Here is a 22,646-nt window from a genome sequence, read left to right on the forward strand (position 1 = left end):
AGGGTGAAATTAATTGATTGTTAAGCAGATGTTTACTTCTAAAATAAAATTTTAGGACCACCAGCAAAAAAAAAAAAAAAAAGCCTATCCAAAATACCTAAGCATTATGCATAACAGTTGGCTTTAATTGATCATAGCAAAGTTATATTCCTCCAAATTGGTACTTTCATATAGACTTAATCTTTTTTAAAATCCATAAAGGACCTTCACACATCCGAGCAGAATTCTTCTTTTGTGTTTATATTCATCAGTAATTCATCAGTAAGTCATTAGGTTTATGCACTGGACTCATGTGATGCCAAAATAACTTTTTTTGGAGAGGGCGGGGAACAGAGTCTCACTCTGTTGCCCGGGCTGGAGTGCCATGGCATCAGCCTAGCTCACAGCAACCTCAACCTCCTGGGCTCAAGCAATCCTCCTGCTTCAGCCTCCAGAGTAGCTGGGACTACAGGCATGCGCCACCATGCCCGGCTAATTTTTCTATATATATTTTTAGCTGTCCATCTAATTTCTTTCTATTTTTAGTGGAGACGGGGTCTCACTCTTGCTCAGGCAGGTCTTGAACTCCTGAGCTCAAACAATCTGCCTGCCTCGGCCTCCCAGAGTACTAGGATTACATGCGTGAGCCACCACCCCCAGCCCCAACATAACTTTTAAAACATCCTACAAAGCCTAAGCTCTGCTGCAGAAATTACTAACTGCTTAATGTCCTTGGTCATGAGTGAAGCTGGTACGGAGTGACTTTAAAAAGAAAAAAGTTAGACTCTTCTGCTGTCAGCTTGCAGCTCCCCTTAATGAAAGATAAACATGTGCTCTCAGAAACTTACTGGGCTCCTAGACTAACAACTTTAAAAGCAGAGAAGAAAATAAAAAGACATAGAACATGGAAGTTTACGGTGCAGGTACCAGAACTATCCCACCCTATTCCCACCAAAAGCCAAGTCTATTAAAACCATGTTTCAGTTATATGCATTACAATAGAGTCTGGCAGAACCTGTGGAAATTATATTTATCACAAGCATCTTTCATGCCATGAGAATCAGGTAACCCTGAGTTTAAAACTACCCAGAGAGTGTTTTTTACAATTACATATTGTGTTATAATTACTCCTTCTGTCAATCCCACACCAAGCAAAATTGCATTCCTCTTCCAACAGGAAACTCTAAGCACTCACATCCTTGCTTGAGAAGCATGTTAGCATAACTACTGCCACCTTTTGCTCTTGTTTCTATAGGTTTTACAGAACTTATATATTCCTACCAAGAAATTAGTAGACTCTAGAGGGGAGGAAAAAATCTTTTTCTCTCAACCCTTCTAGGTTCTTCCCTGGGGCCTTGTGAATTAGACTGACAAAATATAGATTAGCAAGAGAAAACCGGAAGTTTATTAGCATGTGCATCACAAAAACACATGGGAGCACTTGGAGATAAGTAATTCAAAGGGCTGGACAGAAGTTGGGCTTACATAGTATCCTAAGTAAAGAACAATAAATTTTTAGAGAAGTGATAAAGCAAAGAAAAAGGACTTCCTGTCTCCTGGGCAAATTATGGGAAGGTAAATAGTATGGGAGAACTAATGGAAGATAAGGATCAGTTACTAGGATTGTTACATAGAGTTCTCCAGTGACATCTGCAGGCTGATAAGGGTTTAAAGTTCTCTCTGGGAATTAACTTCTGTCCTTCCTGGTAGAGGGGGGAGGAGGGCTTTATAAATTTATGTCTTGCTTTTAGGCAAATAATAGAGGGATAAAAGAGAGCTTTTCTTGTGTCTTCTTTTTCTGAATTGCCTTCAGCTCAGAATAACCTTATGCCAAAGTGGTATATTTCGAAGTGGCAGCCTCTGCCACCCTTCAACTTCCTGGGTCCCTGAGTCAAACTTTAAAAAGCCAAATAAGGATTTTACATGGAAGAGGGGGGCACACACTTACTTTAGGTTGCTGATTTATGCACTCATTTAGAGAGGGCTCTAACCCATTCCAAGGCCTGGGTACCTGATTCTTTAACAAAGATATTCTAAATCATTTAGAGCAAAAGGAAGGCATTATGCAGATATTCAGCCTTTAAAAGCCACTGTAGTTGTTTCTTGTCTTTGGCTAAGATCAACTGTAGTAAAAGCCACTCTGTCTTGACATGTTCCCAAGCAGTTACTAAGAGATGGACCAATGTTTCAGTTTAACATCCTGTACCAAAACCACTGCTATTTAGAATTCCATGTCATCAGTAATATCTATAGTGTGTACTATGGGAACAGAATTATATCTATAATTGTGGTCTAGGCAGATTCGCATCTCTTTTCCAGGCAAGCACAGACATGTTTCAGCATGGCCGGTTAATAATTCTTTCAGTCTGGTCCGCCGTGGATGGCTAGGACTGCTGTTCTGACACAAGAGAAACTAACCACAGCTAACTTCCTCCACTTGATTAGACTGTTTTATTCATGAAATTGGTGGATAATATTCATTAAATTAATAAGTTAACCATTTAATTTGGAATAAGGCCAGTATCAAAATTTACATAAAAGAAGTAATTCAAAAAGTTCTATGGGTTGACGTTGCATGGCTACACAGTCTGAGGCAGCCTCTGACACAAACAGCTGCAATGGTGTTGCCTCTTCGGAACATGGAAGAAATCCCACTTTGGTAAAGAGATATATATCCTATCGTGTGTATCTATGGACATATGTATAGGCTATTGATTCACATGTTTGCTGATTATATTAGACTCTATACTTTATAGAATATATATAAGAGCATATTGATTTTAACCAAAAGTTTTCTTGAGGTCATGTTGAAAAAATGAATAACAGAGAATCAACCCAGGTCATCATTTCAGTTTTGAAGACAAAAAGTGGCTATTGATACACACACACACACACACATATATATGCATTTTCTTTCCCAAGATGACTTTAAATGTAACTCAGAGTCCCCACTGGCTTTGCACTGTCACCCAGTAATTGCTCGTGCTTTTACAGCTCACAGACACATGAAGATCTTCAACACCCCCAGCAACTCCAGCACCATCTCTGGCTTCCTCCTCCTGGGCTTCCCTTGTCCCAGGGAGGGGCAGATCCTCCTCTTTGTGCTCTTCTCTGCTGTCTACCTCCTCACCCTCATGGGCAATGGTTCCATCATCTGTGCTGTGCACTGGGATCAGAGACTCCACACACCCATGTACATCCTGCTCGCCAACTTCTCCTTCCTGGAGATCTGCTATGTCACCTCCACGGTCCCCAACATGCTGGCCAACTTCCTCTCTGACACCAAGGTCATCTCCTTCTCTGGGTGCTTTCTCCAGTTCTACTTCTTCTTCTCCTTGGGTTCTACCGAATGCTTTTTCCTGGGGGTTATGGCATTTGATCGATACCTTGCCATCTGCCGGCCTCTACACTATCCGACCATTATGACCAGACGTCTCTGCACCAATCTTGTGATCAACTGCTGGGTACTTGGTTTCCTCTGGTTCTTAATCCCCATCATCATCATCTCACAAATGACCTTCTGTGGATCCAGGGTTATTGACCACTTCCTGTGTGACCCAGGTCCTGTCCTAGCACTCACTTGCAAAAAATCTCCTGTGATAGAGCTTGTCTTCTCCACCTTAAGTCCTGTGCCTCTCATTATTCCCTTTCTTTTTATTATGGGGTCCTATGCACTGGTCCTGAGAGCTGTGTTGAGGGTCCTTTCAGCCACTGGGAGAAGTAAGGCTTTCTCCACCTGTGGGTCTCATCTAGCTGTGGTATCTCTGTTCTATGGCTCAGTGCTGGTCATGTATGGGAGCCCAATGTCTGAGCATAAAGCTGGAATGCAGAAGATTGTGACTCTGTTTTATTCTGTTGTGACCCCACTCTTAAACCCTCTGATATATAGTCTTAGGAACAAAGATATGATAAAAGCAATGCAGAAATTTCTGGGAATATAAAATATCCCCAGAATATAAAATATTAATCAAAAAGGCCCTTAGGCAATTAAACTTGTACTTAACATCTTTTCAGGTTGAAAACACCTGGTTTTATTCAGGTAATTGTTCACCTTAGTATTGACAAAAAGCTGAAACACCTATAAGCATGTTTCTGTTATTTCTTCTTTTCGATCTTGATCATGTCCTGCTGCTTAGCATGACTCAATTATTTTTAATTGACTCCTGGACATCGTATTTTAAAAATTGTAAAGACAATGGATATAGCAACTAAAAAATGCTTGAGTTTTCTTCTAGCAAGTAAACAGAGCAGAGGCAGATCCCTTTGATTCCATTTAAGGATTATTTTTATGTGTTTTTAAAATGGTCTATGCTAGTTTAAGTCTTACTCCTAGGCTGTGGCTCTTACTCCAGGAACATGGTCTTTCTGAGATCTCAGTTGCACACCTGGACTGTTTGGAGGCCCCTCCACTTTAGTAGGTCCTGATCTCCTATTTATGGACTACTTGAACCCCTTTGAGACAGCACAGGGACAGAACTCAGAACTCACTTGTGACCAAGGGAGGCAACATGGGGCAGAATGACCCACCCTAATTAACAATAGAAGAGAAAAAAGCAAATGACTTCCTAGCCACTGGAATTCAGCCAATACCTATAGAAGGAGGGGGCCAAATTGTCTGTCTCTTGAGTAATGTCTTCCAGGACCACTGAGGCAAGATGCTGACATCAGTTCATAAGGAACCTGGCTGCAAAGAAACCAGACTTATCCACATCTAACCACCTCAAGCCAGAAAAGATCCCCATACTGACCTTACTCTGACTTTTCCGTCATTATAATCTCCTTTTAATGGTAAAAAAACACATCCTGGGCTGGAGATTTACAATGCTAATGACACATGTGACACATGAAGAGCCTGACTGTCAAGTACACAGCTGCCAACATAACACTGCCTCTACATGTGATGACTTCAAAGCTGACACCTACCTCCCTCTTTACCACCTTGTGAAAGGTCCCCAGCCCTTTGTTTGGAGAACCAGTCTGCTTGCCCCTTAACCAGCACTGCCTCCCTTGTTGTTTGAACAAAAAGCCCAAGTAAAAGTCTTCCCTGCCTAAATCTTCCTGGTCTCGTGCCAATTTTATCCACTTGGGTAAGTGCTATTTGAAGATACAGCCCTCTCAGTGTGGGGAATTTCAAGGGAATTCCTGTGTGTTTGGGGTTTGGTAAGTGCCCAACCAGTTGTGAGAGTGCAAACTGACCTAATTCTTTTGCTTTGGCACTCCGAGAGTTTATTAGTTGGATGGCAGTTCATTTGTTTGAAACCTCTTAAATTTGTCTTTATAATGAGTGTTTTTCTGTATTGGTGTGTGGCATGTAAATGTGGAGTCTGTTAAGCCCTTTGTCTCTATTTTCTTTTTGCCTACTTTAAATTTGCTGCTGACGGTATTACCAGCAAAGTCCAAGGTCTGGGAGGTTGAAAGACACTTCCAATGGCACTGTCTCTTTTGGCAGGTTTTAAGCTCTGAAACGTTAAGAGACAGCTCTGGCCTACGGTCTGGGAGATGAAAAGACATCTCCATCCATGGAGGCAACCTGGCCAAAATTGCGGGATGCCTGCTGTTGGAAAGGGAAAGAGAGGAACAGAAATATAACGGTGCATATTTATGTGGAACTTCGGAGGATTTCATGACTGGAGTTCTGAGATAAAAGCTATTGCAACATTGTGCATTTGGTTATGAGTTTACATGTGTTTTGTGTGTGTATCTATTATATGTTATGTCTGCATGGTACCAAATGGCTTATAAATAAAAGGAGTGCTCATCAATTAAATAAGTCCAAATACTTTTCAAGTTCCTGTGAATTTAGTAATCTTGGGTACATACGCTCATTTTGAAAAAATTATTGGTAAAACAAAAATAAAAATGCCTTCAAAACTGTCAGGATATACTTTTGGCTGGTCATTTTCATATTGGACTGTGTCAGGCTTTGACACAAAAGTTATAAAACTATAAACCCAGCCAAAACAAAATTATCTACAGTTGTGTGATTTTTGGTAGCTAAGACTACTTTAATATTGTTAGTATGATGAAAACAGTTAAATCTCCTGAGTTAATGGCAAAAATACCCATGTGTTTAAAATCAGAGGAGGCCGTGTCCCCAAACCCATAACTGACACCACTCACGAGCTGCCCAGTGAACAGCTTCCTGCACTGCAGACACCACACCCTGTGTTACTTTGGTAAACTTCCCTCAGACACCTGGTAACACTATGAATGGCCTTAGAGACTGCCTATATCTCATGACATCCCTGAGAAGTTTAGGGCTGGAAAAGGTAATGTTTTCTACTCCACTGGAAAACAAAGGCAGGACTCACCATGGGTCTCTAGAGAAGACTGGCCCCAGAGGAAAGGACAACCTAGCACAGGGCAGTCTCCTTACACTGTTCTCCCTCTAGAGCTGGTATTTGATTCTTATTGAGCAGAGGAGCAGGGCCCACTCCCTGAAGGCTCTGCTTATAATCCCTCCATCCTCCTGTACACACTGAGATCTTCACCCTATTTCTGCTCCTTTGTTCCCTGGTGGTTACTCTAGACAAGACCACCTCTCCTCTCCAAGAAAACCAGACACTGGCAGAGAAACTTCAAGTTTGGATTCCCCCCTTGTCCATGAATGAGATGATGTAATGAACAATGTTTCCAAAATTGGTAAAGTATGAGCTATAATTCAAACCCTAGTATTCTTACCCCAAATCCATTGCTTTTCTACAATGCCATAGCTGCCTAACACTTCTCATAAAAGGGAAAATTGTTCTTCTTTTCAAGGGCTTTGAAGAAATTAAATGGGTGTGACAGTCTCTGGTTCTAAACAAATGAGACGAATGTGCTATTGTGATCAGGCCAATAATGCTTCTACACCATTGCGCCTTTTTGGACTAACCTTGGGAAAAAAATAAATTATCAGAGAAATGCCTTTCTCTCATATAACATAGCACAGGATCTGGCTAACCTAAAATAGGTCTACCCCAACCTTTCTCCAATATGATGAGGGTGAAGCCGTTGTTTTCTTGTTTGGAAACTTAGTTAACTCCGTCCAAGCATCCTGTATACATAAGCACAGCTTTGGCACCACTGTACCCATATTCACGCTCACTTCTGCAGCCAGCTCAGGGGCATCTGCCTGGCACGTTGGACAGCTCCAGCTTAGCCTTGTGCCAGGTAAACACCACTGCTGCTCTCTGTGCAGAGGAGCTGAGGAAGAAAAGGTGAGTAACAATATGCTCTTCTTACAAATATCATTTCTTCTTCATGTACTGTTAATCTCGTTAGATCAAGCATAAAATGGTGATAATACAAAGAGAATCATTCTCACAACCTTCTTGTTTTCAAGGGAAGCTTTGTTGGAAAACTTCCAGAGCAGGAGCTAGGCTGAATCTTTTGGCTTCATACATAAGTGACAAACTGTTCAACTAATGTTTTCATTTTACAGATAAATATAACTAAAACACCACTTCTAAATCCATAAAGTCTTGATGTCATGTAGACTTGTGAAATACTTAAAATAGAAGTAGGCATTTTATAATGAAAAGAGATTAAAAATCATACAATCCAACTTCAATTTCATGTAAAGAAAATGAAGCTTACACAGGTTAAGAGACTTCACTAGAGCCACTAAGCAACTTTGTCACAACGCTGAAGCTAGAATTTCCATCCAGCTCTCCCTCTCTTACTTCTACACCCAAAAATGCAAGACCACATTTATCTTTAACAGTCAGAGACGAATTTACATGGGGTGGGACGTGTTCTATCACCCAGAACATTCAATTTCCCATTGCATTCTTTGAATGGAATTCCTCTCAAGTCCGGGCCAACACTTCTAGTACCCTCAGGTCTTTTGGACCTTTTCTTGTATATTTCATTTCCTCAAATTTCATCTTACAAGTTTTTTGAAGTTCAAGTGAAGCAATTGATAAATATCTATCATTGATGTATATTCTCTGTTTTTAACAGTGCAGATAATCACTTCTTTAACAGATATTGGTGAAATAGTTACTGTCTTTGTCAGACTGTGCTGGGCACAAGGGATAAAGAGTGAACTTGAAAGACAGGAGCACAATCTCTGAGTCCTGAAAGCACTTGGCTCTTTCTAGAAACCAAAATGCTAATGTTATATTGCTGAAGTGCTGTGTGAAGGAGTGAGGTTTGTGGGTGCCTGTGCACATACACACCTGTGCGTGTTTGTGCGCCATTGTTCCACAGTCAAATGGATGCTCTTACTCTCCTTCCCCTAAAAACATGTAGGGCAGGGGTAGCAAACTACGGCCAGTGAGCCAAATCGGCCTATTTTTCTATGGCCAGAGAGCTAAGAATTATTTTTACATTTTCAATGTAAGTTTAAAAATCAATAAAAGAATAAGATTTTGTAACGCATGAAAATTATATGAAATTCACATTTCAGTGGACATGAAAAAGTTTTCTTGGAACACAGTCACATGCATTTATTTAGGTATTGTCTGTGGCTGCATTTGCAGTATGATGGCAGAGCTGAGTAGTTTCAACAGAGACTATATGGCCCACAAGCCTAAATTGTTTAAGGAAATGTTTACTGACCCCTGGTGAAAACCATTACAGAGGTGAATGCCTTTCTACTGAAATGTTGGCTAACGTGTGTGTATGCAAATATGCCCACTCCTCAGTGGGACCAGGAGAGCTCGTGGGATGATGTACACTCTGTTACTCCTCTGCCTGCCAAGTGTTTTCTCCAATGAATCCTATTTTATATTTGAATGTTTGCATTAGTGGAGCATGTGTGTGTGCCCCCTTTGTGCAACAGTGTGTGTGTTTGCAACTCTGTGTGTGCAAGAGAGAAAGGGAGTTTGATGAGTAGAATCATGAGATGAAGTTGGAGATATTAAAGGGGTCAAATCAAAGACCACAGCTTAGACGGTTTATTTTATTCTAAATGCATTGAGAAGTTAATTGAAATTCATGTGCAAGGAAAGGGACAGATCTAATTTCCTTTTTCTAAAGAGTCACTCTGGCTGTGGCAAGTAAACAAGTTGTAGAGGAGCAAGAGGGGAAACAGGAGGCTGGTCACATGGTCCACAGGAGAAAAGATGGTGGCTTGAACTAGGATGTTGGCAGTGCAGATGGGGAGAAGTAGGCAGACATGAGAATTATTTTGGAGACAAAACTAACAGAAATTGTTGATGAATCAGATGTGAAGGTAGAGGAAAAGGAGGAGATACTACACTGAAATAAGTTCCACCCGAAAAAAAAAAAAACAGTTGATTAAGCATTTAATCCAAGGGGTCAAATTAATTGATTGTTAACCAGATGCCTACTCCTAAAATGAAATTTTAGGAGCACCAGCAAAAAAAAAAAAAAAAAAAAAAAAAAAACCCTATCCAAAAATGCCTAAGAATTATGAATAACAGTTGGTTTTAATTAATCATAGCAAAGTTATATTCCTCTGAATTGGTACTTGTCATATAGACTTAAACTTTTGAAAACCCATCTAGGACCTTCACACATCTGAGCAGAATTCCTTTGTGTGTGTATATTCATCAGTAAGTCATTAGGTTTATTCACTGGACTCATGTGATGCCAACATAACTTTTAAAACACCCTACAAAGCCTAAGCTCTGTTGCAGAAATTACTAACTGCTTAATGTCTTTGGTCGTGAGTGAAGCTGGTACAGAGTGACTTTAAAAAGAAAAAAGTTAGACTCTTCTGCTGTCAGCTTGCAACTCCCCTTCATGAAAGATAAACATGTGGTCCCACATTGTATAAGAAATAATGTATACATTATGAGGACATACTGTATCTAACAAGATTTACTGTTAGACTCTTTGATTCTGTAAAATTAAATTGAAAAAAAAATAAAATAAATTATAATCTTTCTGCTAAAAAAAAAAAAAAAAAATGTGGTCCCAGAAACTTACTGGGCTCCTACACTAATAACTTTAAAAGCAGAGAAGAAAATAAAAAGACACAGAACATGGAAGTTTACGGTGCAGGTACCAGAACTATCCCACCCTATTCCCACCAAGAGCCAAGTCTATTAAAACCATATTTCAGCTATATGCATTAAAATAGAGTCTGACAGAACCTGTGGAAATTATATTCACCCCAAGCATCTTTCATGCCATGAGAATCAGGTAACCCTGAGTTTAAAATTACCCAGAAAGTGTTTTTTAAAATAACAAAGTGTGTTATAATTACATATTGCATTCCTCCTCCAACATGAAACTCTAAGCACTCACACCCATGCTTGAGAAGGATGTCAGCTTAACTGCTGCCACCTTTTGCTCTTGGTCCTATAGGTTTTACAGAACTTATATATTCCTACTAAGAAATTAGTAGACTCTAGAGGGGAGGAAAAAATCTTTTTCCCTCAACCCTTCTAGTTTCTTCTGCTGGAGCCCTTTTAATTAGACTGACAAAATACAGATTAGCAAGAGAAAAATGATGTTTCTTAGCATGTGCATCACACATACACAAGGGAGCACTCAGAGATAAGTAATACAAAGGGCTGGTTACAAGTTGGGCTTACAGAGTATCCTAAGTAGAGAACAATAAATTTTTAGACAAGTCATAAAGCAAAGAAAAAGGACTTCCTGTCTTTAGGGCAAATTATGGGAAGGTAAATAGTATGGGAGAACTAATGGAAGATAAGGATTAGTTAGTAAGATTGTTACATAGACTCCTCCAGTGACATCTCTAGACTGATAAGGGTTTAGACTTGTCTCTGGTAATTAACTTCTGTCCTTCCTGGTAGGGCGGTGGGGGAAGGCTTTACAAATTTATGTCCTGCTTTTAGGCAAATTAATAGAGGGAATAAAGGGAGCTTTTCTTGTATCTTCTTTTTGTCAATTGCCTTCAGCTCAAAATAATCTTATTCCAAAGTGGTATATTTTGAGGTGGCATGTTCTACCACCCTTCAACTCACTGGGTCCCTGTGCCAAACTTTAAAAAGCAAAATAAGGATTTTGCCTGGAAGCAGGGGCACAGACTTACTTTAGGTTGCTGATTTATGCATTAATTTAGAGAAGGCTCTAACCAATTCCAAGGCCTGGGTACATGATTGTTTAACAAAGGTATTCTAACTCACTTAGAACAAAAGAAAGGCAGTGTGCATATATTCAACCTTTAAAAGCCACTCTAATTGCTTCTTGCCTTTGGCTAAGATCAATTGTAGTAAAAGCCACTCTGCCTTGACATATTCCCAAGCAGTTAGTAGGAAATGGACAAAGTTTTAGTTTAACATCCTGTACAAAACCACTGCTAGTTAGAATTCCATGTTATCAGTAATATCCATACTATGTATTATTGAAATAGAATTATATTGGCCAGGCGCGGTGGCTCACGACTGTAATCCTAGCACTCTGGGAGGCCGAGGTGGGCAGATCGTTTGAGCTCAGGAGTTCGAGACCAGCCTGAGCAAGAGCCAGACCCCATCTCTACTAAAAAATAGTAAGAAATTATATGGACAGCTAAAAATATATATAGAAAAAATTAGCCGGGCATGGTGGCGCATGCCTGTTGTCCCAACTACTCGGGAGGCTGAGGCGGTAGGATCGCTTGAGCCCAGAGGTTTGAGGTTGCTGTGAGCTAGGCTGACGCCACGGCACTCACTCTAGCCCGGGCAACAGAGTGAGATTCTGTCTCAAAAAAAAAAAAAAAAAGAAGAAAGAAATAGAATTATATCTATAACTGTGGTCTAGGCAGATTCATATCTTTCCTCCAGGCAAGCACAGACACATTTCAGCATGGCCAGTTAATAATTCTTTCAGCCTGGTCCACCCTGGATGGCTAGGACTGCTGTTCTGACACAAGAGAAACTAACCACAGCTAACTTCCTCCACTTGATTTGACTGTTTTATTCATGAAATTGATGGATAATATTATTAAATTGATAACTTAACCATTTAATTTGGAATAAGGCCAGTGTCAAAAGTTACATAAAAGAAGTAATTCAGAAAGTTCTGTGGGTTCACGTTGCATGGCTACACAGTCTGACTCAGCCTCTGACATGAACAGCTACAATGGCGTTGCCTCTTCTGAACATGGAAGAAATCCCACTTTTATAAAGAGATATATATCCTATTGTGTGTGTATCTGTACACATATGCATGGGCTCCTGAAGGAGAGTGCTATTAACATGCTTGAAGATTATTTTAGACTCTACACTGAATAGAAGATACATAAGAGCTTATCCATTTTAACCAAAAGTTTTCTTGAGCCCATGGCGAAAAAGTGAATAACAGAGAATCAACCCAGGTCATCATTTCAGTTTTGAAGACAAAAAGTGGCTATTGATATATATATATTTGCATATATATGTGTGTATTTTCTCTCCAAAATGACTTTAAATGTAACTCTGAGTCCCCACTGCCTTTGCACTGTCACCCAGTAATTGCTGGTGCTTTTACAGCTCACAGACACATGAAGATCTTCAACACTCCCAGCAACTCCAGCACCATCTCTGGCTTCCTCCTCCTGGGCTTCCCTTGTCCCAGGGAGGGGCAGATCCTCCTCTTTGTGCTCTTCTCTGCTGTCTACCTCCTCACCCTCATGGGCAATGGTTCCATCATCTGTGCTGTGCGCTGGGATCAGAGACTCCACACCCCCATGTACATACTGCTCGCCAACTTCTCCTTCCTGGAGATCTGCTACGTCACCTCCACGGTCCCCAACATGCTGGCCAACTTCCTCTCTGACACCAAGGTCATCTCCTTCTCTGGGTGCTTTCTCCAGTTCTACTTCTTCTTCTCCTTGGGTTCTACCGAATGTGTTTTCCTAGGGGTTATGGCGTTTGATCGATACCTTGCCATCTGCCGGCCTCTACACTATCCGACCATTATGACCAGACGTCTCTGCACCAATCTTGTGATCAATTGCTGGGTACTTGGTTTCCTCTGGTTCCTAATCCCCATCATCATCATCTCACAAATGACCTTCTGTGGATCCAGGGTTATTGACCACTTCCTGTGTGACCCAGGTCCTGTCCTAGCACTCACTTGCAAGAAATCCCCTGTGACAGAGCTTGTCTTCTCCACCTTAAGTCCTGTGCCTGTCTTTATTCTGTTTGTCTTTATCATGGGGTCCTATGCTCTGGTCCTGAGAGCTGTGTTGAGGGTCCCTTCAGCCGCTGGGAGAAGAAAGGCTTTCTCCACCTGTGGGTCTCATCTAGCTGTGGTGTCTCTGTTCTATGGCTCAGTACTGGTCATGTATGGGAGCCCAGCGTCTGAGCATAAAGCTGGAATGCAGAAGATTGTGACTCTCTTTTATTCTGTTGTGACCCCTCTCCTAAACCCTGTGATATATAGTCTTAGGAACAAAGATATGAAAAAAGCCATGCAGAAATTTCTGGGAATGTAAAGTATTAATCATAAGGGCCCTTGGGCAATTAAACTTGTGTTTACCTTCTTTTCAGGTTGAAAACACCTGCTTTTATTCAGATAACTGTTCACTTTTGTATTGACTAAAACCTGAGACACCTATGAGCATGTGTCTGTTACTACTTCTTTTGGATCTTGATTATGTCCTGCTGCTTAGCATGACTGAATTGGTTTTTTTTAATTTTATATTATAAAATGCTTTATTTTATGAGTGGCAGCCTCTACCTTCCCACCCAACACATACGTAAATCTTGTCTTTGTCTTTGTCACATTTCCAAAAGGGAGAACATGTCAAGATGTCATCCATCCCCAGACATCTGACTCACATAGAAAAGAGACAAGAGGGGCCTATCCCAGACAGCAAGCTATTAAAACACTCCTTTTACTATTTCTGCTCAGTCTAGAAAACTCGGCCTGGAATTATTTTAAGATTTTCTGTTATTTGCAATGTTACAAAAAAGTAAATTACTGGCATTCACAAGGTGATGAGCTGCAAAGAACAAGTTTGTTTTGTTTTCCTTTTTTAATTTAGAATTTTGTTTACAATACATTAGCATCCTTAATTAAAAAAAAATTTACACAGTAACTCAAAAACCAGCCACTTAAGAAAATAATGTAGTAATCAACCACTTTCAGAGAAAACAGGTCCTCTCGTTTGAGTCTACTGGCAAGCCCAGGTGTATCCTGAACTTTGAGAGCATCTCTGTCCTGAATGGACAATGAAGCATTCAAGTAAAAGGTAAGGAGTTACAAGTATGAGTTTCCAACAGATACTGCCCCAAAGGAGGTTCAGGAGTAGCCACAGTCTTCCATTTTACTCCAGCATTGGGATGTTCCTGGGATGACCAGCATAGCTTGCTTTTGAAGAGTTTGGACAATTCATCAGTCTCAAGATTCAGGTCTTATAAAACATTCTTCCACATTAAAAAAAGACTTTGTCCCACAGAAACAAGTTTTTCATCATTTCTCCACCTTCTTATACTTGGTTTCCAGGTTTGTTTTTGTTTTTTTTTTAATATGCATCCAACTTGTAAGCTGCCTGCTCAAGAGCTACTGCCTGCTCTTCAATGACATTGATCTGATCCAGGTAAGGCTGCAGTCCAGCATACTTCGGGTTTAAGGCTTTTAAGTTTCTACTAATATTTATAGCAGTATCTTTCATTTCAAGATACTTCAAGCTGGTTAGTTTAATCATATTTTCCAGGAGCTTATAGTCTTCACTGGTGGCCGTCAGTTCCCCAGTCAGGTAGGTGGCCAGTTTGGAGAACATGTCCCGGCAAAGTACAGTGATTCAGCTTCAGCAGGCTCCTTTGCTTCCCCAGCAGTCTCCACTGCGGCATCTGCTCGAGCAGGCTCCTCCCTGACTCAATTGTTTTTAATTGACTGCTGGACATTGTATTTTAAAAATTGTAAAGATAATGGATATAGTAACTCAAAAATGGTTAAGTTTTCTTCTGGCAAGTAAACACAGCAGAGGCAGATCCCTTTGATTCCATTTAGGGATTATTTTTACATGTTTTTAAAATGGTCTATGCTAGTTTGAGTCTTACTCCTAGGCTGTGGCTCTTACTCCAGGAACATGGTCTTTCTGAGATCTCAGTTGCACACCTGGACTGTTCGGGAGGCCCCTCCACTTTAGTAGGTCCTGACCTCCTATTTATGGACTACTTGAACCCCTCTGAGACAGCATAGGGACAGAACTTGGACCTCACTTCTGACCAAGGGAGGCAACGTGGGGCAGAATGACCCAGCCTAATTAACTATAGAAGAGAAAAAAGCAAATGACTTCCTAGCCACTGAAATTCAGCCCATACCTATGTAAGGAAGGGGCCAAATTGTCTGTCTCTTGAATAATGTCTTCCAGGACCACTGAAGCAAGATGCTGACATCAGCTCATAAGGAACCTCGCTGCAAAGAAACCAGACTTATCCACATCTAACCACCTCAACCCAGAAAAGATCCCCATACTGACCTTACTCTGACTTTTCCCTCATTATAATCTCATTTTAATGCTAAAAAAAAAACATCCTGGGCTGGAGATTTACAATGCTAATGACACGTGCCATGCATGAAGAGCATGACCATCAAGTACACAGCTGCCAAAATAACACTGCCTCTACATGTGATGACTTCAAAGCTGACACCTACCTCCCTCTTTACCACCTTGTGAAAGCTCCCCAGCCCTTTGTTTGGAGAACTAGTCTGCTTGCCCCCTTAACCAGCACTGCCTCCCTCTTTGTTTGAACAAAAAGCCCAAGTAAAAGTCTTCCCTGCCTAAATCTTCCTGGTCTCGTGCCAATTTCTATTCACTTGGGTACCAAGAACCTGAAGTCCAGTATCACTTTTACTCCTGAAACTTCTGCTTAGCTCTTTAGACTCCTAGCTTCTGCTAGTTATTTTGAAGTCTCATCTTGCACATGAACAGTTAAACAAAGAACAATTTTCTGGGGAAACTTTCTGATAATTAGATAGAGAAAATCATTTCTCCCACAATTCTAGGGTTCCTTAGGAGGCTGTTTATTGATATGAAAGATGAAGCCGAGTCCTCAGAGTGTTGTTGAAACCACAAAGGGGTTTCTGCCTAGGTCCTGCTGCTCATCACATAAAAATCCAATTATTGAGACAATGAAGACTGCCAAGGAGCAAAGGAATTCTTTAAAACAGAACACGTCTTTCTCGGCTTCTCATGAGGGAGAATGGGAGAAGCTGCCTCAAATAACCATCTCCCTGACTAAGGGAGATCATGGGCTTTTTAAACAGGGGCAGGTTGTAGGGGGTGGTGAGTCTTGGCAGCAGGAAGTCTGCCCAGGGGCCTTCACAATCTCAGCTCCTTTGTATTGCAGAAAATCCACCAATTCTGGGAAACAACTCAAAAGGTTAAGTAGTTGAGCAAGAGGATTATAAAAAGCATACAGGCATCATTGAAATTTGTTCATAATGCTGGTTACAAGAGCCCCGTAGCATCATTTCACTCAGACTGCTTGGTACTTTAGAGAAAGCATGAGAATTGTCCTCTTTGCCTTAAGGCTTGTACAAATACACTATTATAAAAGTGTAACTATTTTTGGTTTTGTTCTTTTTAGAAAATACAGATGGGGCAGGGGCAGGTCTCACTCTTGCTCAGGCTGGTCTCAAACTCCTGAGCTCAAGCAATCCACCCACCTTGACCTCCCAGAGTGCTAGGATTACAGGTGTGAGCCACCGCGCCCTGCCCTGTAACCAGTTTTATGACATTTATATGTAGACATTATCTCCCTTATTTTTCAATTATTTATTTTTACTGCTGGTGTTGAGCACCTACAATACACCAGACATTGAGCCAGGAAATAAATTTGAGACAAAGGTGCTTAAGACACATTTTCATCCCTCATAGGGCTCACAGTATCACGGTAAAGACAGACAATAAAATTGCAAGGGTTTTCTTTTCATTAAATAGCATAGGTGCCATGAGAGGAGCAGGACTGATTACTGTGGAAGCTCTTGGGAAACAGCACGTATGTAAGCATGGATCTTGCCACGTGAACAGGTTATAAGCATGGCTAATTATAGGCACTGTCTTTTTGCAAATGCACCTCAGGCTACACAACAGAAGTACTTCTAGAAATTCTAAGAGAACAATCAGCCCCTCCTAGAGATTGTTAATAAATTTCCAGATGGGATTGGTGCCCTTTAAAACAAATAAGTTCCCAGAGACAAAACAAGTATGACTATAAAATATCAAATAAAGTCCAAAGAGATATATTATTTTAAAAATGTCACTAAATACAGGTTTTAATAATGAAAAGTTGGATTAGTTCAATCTACCATACCACTGAGAACAAAGAAAAATAATGAACTTTTTAAAAAGCAATAAAACTTAAAAGCATTGACAAGCTGAAGAGAGAATAGAAAACATCTAAGTCAATTATTTTATGAAAGCCTGAGTAGTAAGAAAAATAGTGAGCACTAAAGCCATTCATGCTCAGAGAGCACTTGCCTATAGTTCAAATCCTTATGCTTCATGACAATGCTTGGTTAGCAAGATGGAAATAGGAACCCGGGGCTCACAGGAAGCTGGCGCCCTAGTGGTCTTCATTCTCAGGGAAGGATGAACCACAACTAGACCTGAGATCACTCGGAAGGCAAACAAATAAGCCACCCCTGGAAGCTTATGACCACGGTTCAGCTGTGGCTTGGATTTATATATACCATATTCTCCAATTTTCCCAATATACCGCCTGCAACATGCTCTCTTTTTGTTTCAAAGATGTCAGGATTTCTACTAATCACTCTGCCATCCCCTTCCCTTTGTCTTTTTTTATGAATGGACACACACACGCCCCTCACAATTTCAAAGTATTTTAATTTTCCAGGCTAGACCATATGTTAGGTCGCAAAACAGTCTTAATAATTTTGAAAGACTGAAGTCCTATCTATCTTTTCAAATCACAATGGAATAAAAGTGGAAATCAATAGCAGAAAGCAAACTGGAAATTCACAAATATGTGGAAATTCAACAACACACTCTAACCAAGCCATGGGTCAGAGAAGAAATCACAAAGGAAATTCTAAAATATCTTGAGACAAATGAAAATGAAAACTCAGCATACCAAAACTTACAAGATGCCAAGAAAGCAGTGCTAACAGAGAAATTATAACTTTAAAGCTTTACATTTAAAAAAACAAAAATCTCAAATTAAAAACCTAACTTTACACCATAAGGAATTGGTCAGGCATGGTAGCTCACACCTGTAATCCCAGCAATTTCGGAGGCTGAGGCAGGAGGATCCCTTGAGGACAGGAGTTCAAGACTAGCCTGGCCACTATAGCAAGATCCCTGTCTCTCCAAAACATAAAAAAAATTAGCCAGGCATGGTGGTGCACCCCTGTAGTCCCAGCTACTTCGGAGGCTGAGGTGGGAGGATTGCTTGAGCCTAAGAGTTTGAGGGTGCTGTGAGCTGTGATCACGCCATTACACTCTAGTTCAGGCAACATAGCAAGACCCTTTCTCAAAAAAAAGAACCAAGTAAATCCAAAACTAGCAAATGGAAGGAAATAAATATTAGAGCATGGATAAATAAAATAGAAAATAGGAAAACAGAGAAATGAACAAAATCAAGAGGCAGTTCTTTGAAAAGATGAACTAAATTGACAAGACTTTAGCTAGATTGACTAAGAAAAAAAGAGAGAAGACTCAAATAAAAATTAGAAATGAAAATGAGGACATTATGACTGATTTTTTAGAAATTTGTTTTTTAGATACTTTCTTGAGAAGAAAAAGAAGTTCTCTGGAAATCCAACAGACATCTCACCATTGCCTTTTAAGACATTCTTCCTGCCTTCGCTCTGGGGTCCAATTTACCCTAAACTGTATGAAAACTATGGATGGAAGAAAAGATTATACAAAGGACTCTTGGGGGAATCATAAACCAGCCCATGGGGAGACTGAAGATATTACAATAATCTCTAAGTTTAAAAATTTAATTGCACCCCTTGAGGGTCTCAGTGACACTTGCTTCTCTTCCATTCACCTGCACCCCCGTTCTGAAATCTCCCAGTGAGGTTCATACCCCACTGCTTCCAGCTATTCTGAAGCAAAAGTAGCTAATATATAAAACTCACCTGTTGCCCTTTCACTGCTGGACCAAACAGGGGCAAGTTCTGCGGGCGTGGGGGCGATTAAGGTTTCTTGTGCAGCCCTTGCAAATACCAACCTGCCAATTGAAGGCCACACCTCAAGGGCTGATGATAGGACTGTGTTTTTTTCCACTGGCTCTTACCATCGCCCTGTTACTGTTTCTTTTGAGCACTTCAGGAAGGGAGGAAAGGGAGTTTCAACAGTTACCTTTGTATCTCCTAGGATTCTAAGGGTCAGGCCTGGGTTTTAATTCCACCCAAGGGAGGGAGAGGCATTGATGAAAAGATACAGACTCCGTGTTTGTTCTCAGGTCTGTCCACACGTAGCCCTACCATGAAGGGTAAGTAACTTTTCTCCCTGCCTAGGCTTCACTAGATTTTTGTCTAAGATATCTACATGTGAATGCTAGCTCCACTGGAATGCCTTCATAATAGTCACATATTTTTGCAAATGTTTGTGGGTTTCTGGATATGTGATTTCATCCACGGCACCTCTAGTATTATAATAACAAATTACATTACAATGAACTGTTGACTCCAGTGCCCAGCTACCCAAATCTCCCTCAGCTTAATACTTCCTTAAACTTTTTTGCCTAATAATTCACAAAGGAATACCTCATGAAATTAGATAAATGATATAATTTGGTATTAGAAGACTGTTTGGTATTATGTTTAATTACTCACTTTCTAAAATGCGCCCAATTAAATATGGCTTACTCCCATTACTCCTATGCATATTTCAGGTAATATAGTGCCCCTCTTTAGTAATTTATTTTCTGCATCTTAAATTATTAATACTACTGTGTTGTTTTTTTTATAAGGAAGAAATTTTTGAATTGTCAACTCCTTCTAGGTTCCAATCTTTTTTTTTTCTGCATATTATGGGGGTACAAATGTTTAGGTTGTGTATGTTGCCCTTGCTCCCCCCTCCCCCCTGAGTCAGAGCTTCAAGCGTGTCCATCCCCCAGACGGTGTTCATTGCGCTCATTATGTATGTATATACCCATCCCCTCCTCCCCCCTCCCATCTGCCTGACGCCGGATAAATGTTATTCCTATATGTGCACTTAGGTATTGATCAGTGAAACCAATTTGATGGTAAGTACATGTGGTGCTTATTTTTCCATTCTTGGCATACTTCACTTAGTAGAATGGGTTCCAGCTCTATCCAGGAAAATACAAGAGCTGCTGTATCAACATTGTTTCTTATAGCTAAGTAATACTGTGTTTTTATATTTTTCTTTATATCAGACCAAGATGTATGTTTCTAAGTGCCAGAATACATAAGAAGGTCAGTAAAATAAATCTGAGCAACCAGAGACAGCCACCCATAACTTTGCTAGGTTATACACTGGAACTCAGTGATTTTTTTAATCTAGTCTTTAAGGTTCACTGAAATTCACTGTTTTCCATTTAGGTTTTTAAATATTTATGCTGAAAATTTTGTCCTAATTACTTTGTAATTATATTTATTGGTAGGATTCTTCTGAGCAGAACAGCTAGAAGTTTTTTTCAGGTCCTAATATATTCCAGGAACTGTACTAGGCACTAGAATATGCACTAGGCAACTGTACTTCAACACTACTTGCACAAGAGCTCTGCAAAACCGGTGTTAAACTTGCCCAGGGGCACACAATGTGTAGTAATACAGTATTTGAACCCAAACCAATATGACTTTACCATTTATTTGCTTTTAAGTATGTGATATAACAGGACTACTTGATTAAGTATTACTAGATTGAATTAATCCGTTGTGAATCTAATTCAGCTAGCTGTAGTATGTCACAACACACATTGCTAGAGTGGGTGTTCTCTTCCTTCCTCACCAAACCACATGCTTTCCTCCTAAAATCATTAATACATTCTCAATTCTTCCTAAGGAGCAGCCCATTTTTCTTCCTAGTTTATAAAGGTAGCTGTTCCACTTCACTACTGGACTGTCCGCCTTGGTGTTATAACATCCAGCCTTTACAATGATCTCCTGTGTGCTCGGGACATTTTGGAGAAAATTTTGAGAAGGTTGCCCATCATGAACTGGGTTTTACAAAAGAAAAAAATGTGTTTAAAACAAAAGAGTCTTTTGAGAAGTGAAATCAACAGGATTTGATGACTGATTCCATATGAGAGGTGACATAATTATAATTGAAAGTACCTCGAATGATTCTTAAGTTTCTGGCTTTAGCAAATGCTAAATGGATTGGTAAAGGGAGAGTGGAGCTATTCACCAAGAAACAAGTACAAAGGAGGAGCCCTTACAAAGGAAAAGATGGAGTGAAGAGAAATGCTGAGCAAAGCAGTGATTATAGGTTTGAAAATATAAATAACTAGAGAGGCTTCTATTTAGAATGGATGCTCAAAATTGACAGGGTTATGAGGCAAGGTGGGATTGATTAGTGGATCACAAGATTTAAATGTGACCTTCCAAAATGTGACCAAACTTGTAAATTTGGTCAGCTACACGAGACTCTGCACGATAATGTCAGACTGGGGACTCAGTGGTGGTGATGTTTATAAACTCAGTAGGTTATCTTTTTGGTGACAGAATTGGCAAGTCTTAAATACATTCAACCATTAACTCATTCCAATGCCTACTGTGCACCAGAAACAGAGTCATCTGAGAAGAGAAAGATAAACATCATCTGTGAATTATAGAAGTTTTCAGTCGAAAGGGCAACACAGACATGTGATTTGGTCATTATAGCCCACGCTCCAGTAAAAAAGTGTATAACATGCTAGGAAAATATTAAGCAGGGAATTTATCTTATATGTAATAGTTTTGTCTTGCTGATGTCAGTATATGATAAGTATCAAAAGGATATCTAAAAATCTTCATCATCAAAAAACTATGACACTCTACACTGACCGGTATAAATATTAATTTTTTAATCATTATGAGCTCATTTTATGGCTCAAATGTATTCAGATATATGTTTAAGAATGTTAATTACAGTGGTGATTACATTAATAATATAAAATACTAATAATAATCCAAAATATCACTAGTGATTTGATTAAATCTATAGAATAGAAGACAATACAACCATTGAGTTGATGATGTAAAGCTACATTTTTGACATGGAAAAAGACTAAAATATAGTAAGCTAAAAGAAACTGGTTATGAAACAGTATATTTAGAAATATTCCATTTTAAGTTTTAAAGTAAAGAAGAATGTAATCTTCAAAAGTGTTAAAATTTGTTTTTTTTTCTGGGAGGTGAGTTTATTTTTATTTTTTTCTTTGTCTTTGCCTATATTTTTCATGCTCTTAATTACAAAAAATTATAAAAAATTATTTAAAAAATTCTATTTTGGTAAAGTAAATTTTAAACACGGTAGCATTAATAAACTTAAATAACAAAACGTAAGCATTTTAGATCATTTGAAATGATGTACTGAACAGCTTAATGTTAATAAATATCCTTGCATTTGGAGAAGGCTTATTGAATATTTTTTATGTAATATGTTTTATGTATCTCCAAAATGAAAGAAAAGAAAATAGCATTTGTGTCCACCAAGAATTGACCTTTAGCAACATTTAGAGCTATGTTATGTTTGCTTGATTATTTCTCTGTTTGACTTTATCTTTTTGTTTTTAGTTTTTATGGATACATAATAGAGTATCTGAGAAGTACATCAAGTACTTTCTACGTGGGAAGAAATCCTTAAAAAAGTAGTTATTTTACTCCTAACTTTTGGTTAAAAAATTAACTCAGAC

The 22,646-nt window shown here is 39.5% G+C and overlaps 3 protein-coding genes across 3 annotated transcripts; 2 read left to right on the forward strand and 1 right to left on the reverse strand.

The window, feature by feature from the left end:
• The first annotated feature begins 2,882 nt into the window (after nucleotides 1-2,882).
• On the forward strand, nucleotides 2,883-3,920 carry LOC138377589 (olfactory receptor 11G2-like). Its single transcript, XM_069462668.1, has one exon. The coding sequence runs from the start codon at nucleotides 2,883-2,885 to the stop codon at nucleotides 3,918-3,920; it is 1,038 nt and encodes a 345-aa protein (XP_069318769.1).
• An 8,346-nt stretch (nucleotides 3,921-12,266) lies between these two features.
• LOC138377595 (olfactory receptor 11G2) lies at nucleotides 12,267-13,297 on the forward strand. The gene has a single exon (XM_069462681.1). The coding sequence runs from the start codon at nucleotides 12,362-12,364 to the stop codon at nucleotides 13,295-13,297; it is 936 nt and encodes a 311-aa protein (XP_069318782.1). The 5' UTR covers nucleotides 12,267-12,361.
• A 1,032-nt stretch (nucleotides 13,298-14,329) lies between these two features.
• LOC138377601 (biogenesis of lysosome-related organelles complex 1 subunit 2-like) lies at nucleotides 14,330-14,587 on the reverse strand. The gene has a single exon (XM_069462695.1). It carries the CDS (start codon nucleotides 14,585-14,587, stop codon nucleotides 14,330-14,332), a length of 258 nt encoding a protein of 85 aa, XP_069318796.1.
• Between the last annotated feature and the right edge of the window lie 8,059 nt (nucleotides 14,588-22,646).

This window comes from Eulemur rufifrons, chromosome 2 (assembly GCF_041146395.1).
Source record: "Eulemur rufifrons isolate Redbay chromosome 2, OSU_ERuf_1, whole genome shotgun sequence".
Taxonomy (NCBI): domain Eukaryota; kingdom Metazoa; phylum Chordata; class Mammalia; order Primates; family Lemuridae; genus Eulemur; species Eulemur rufifrons.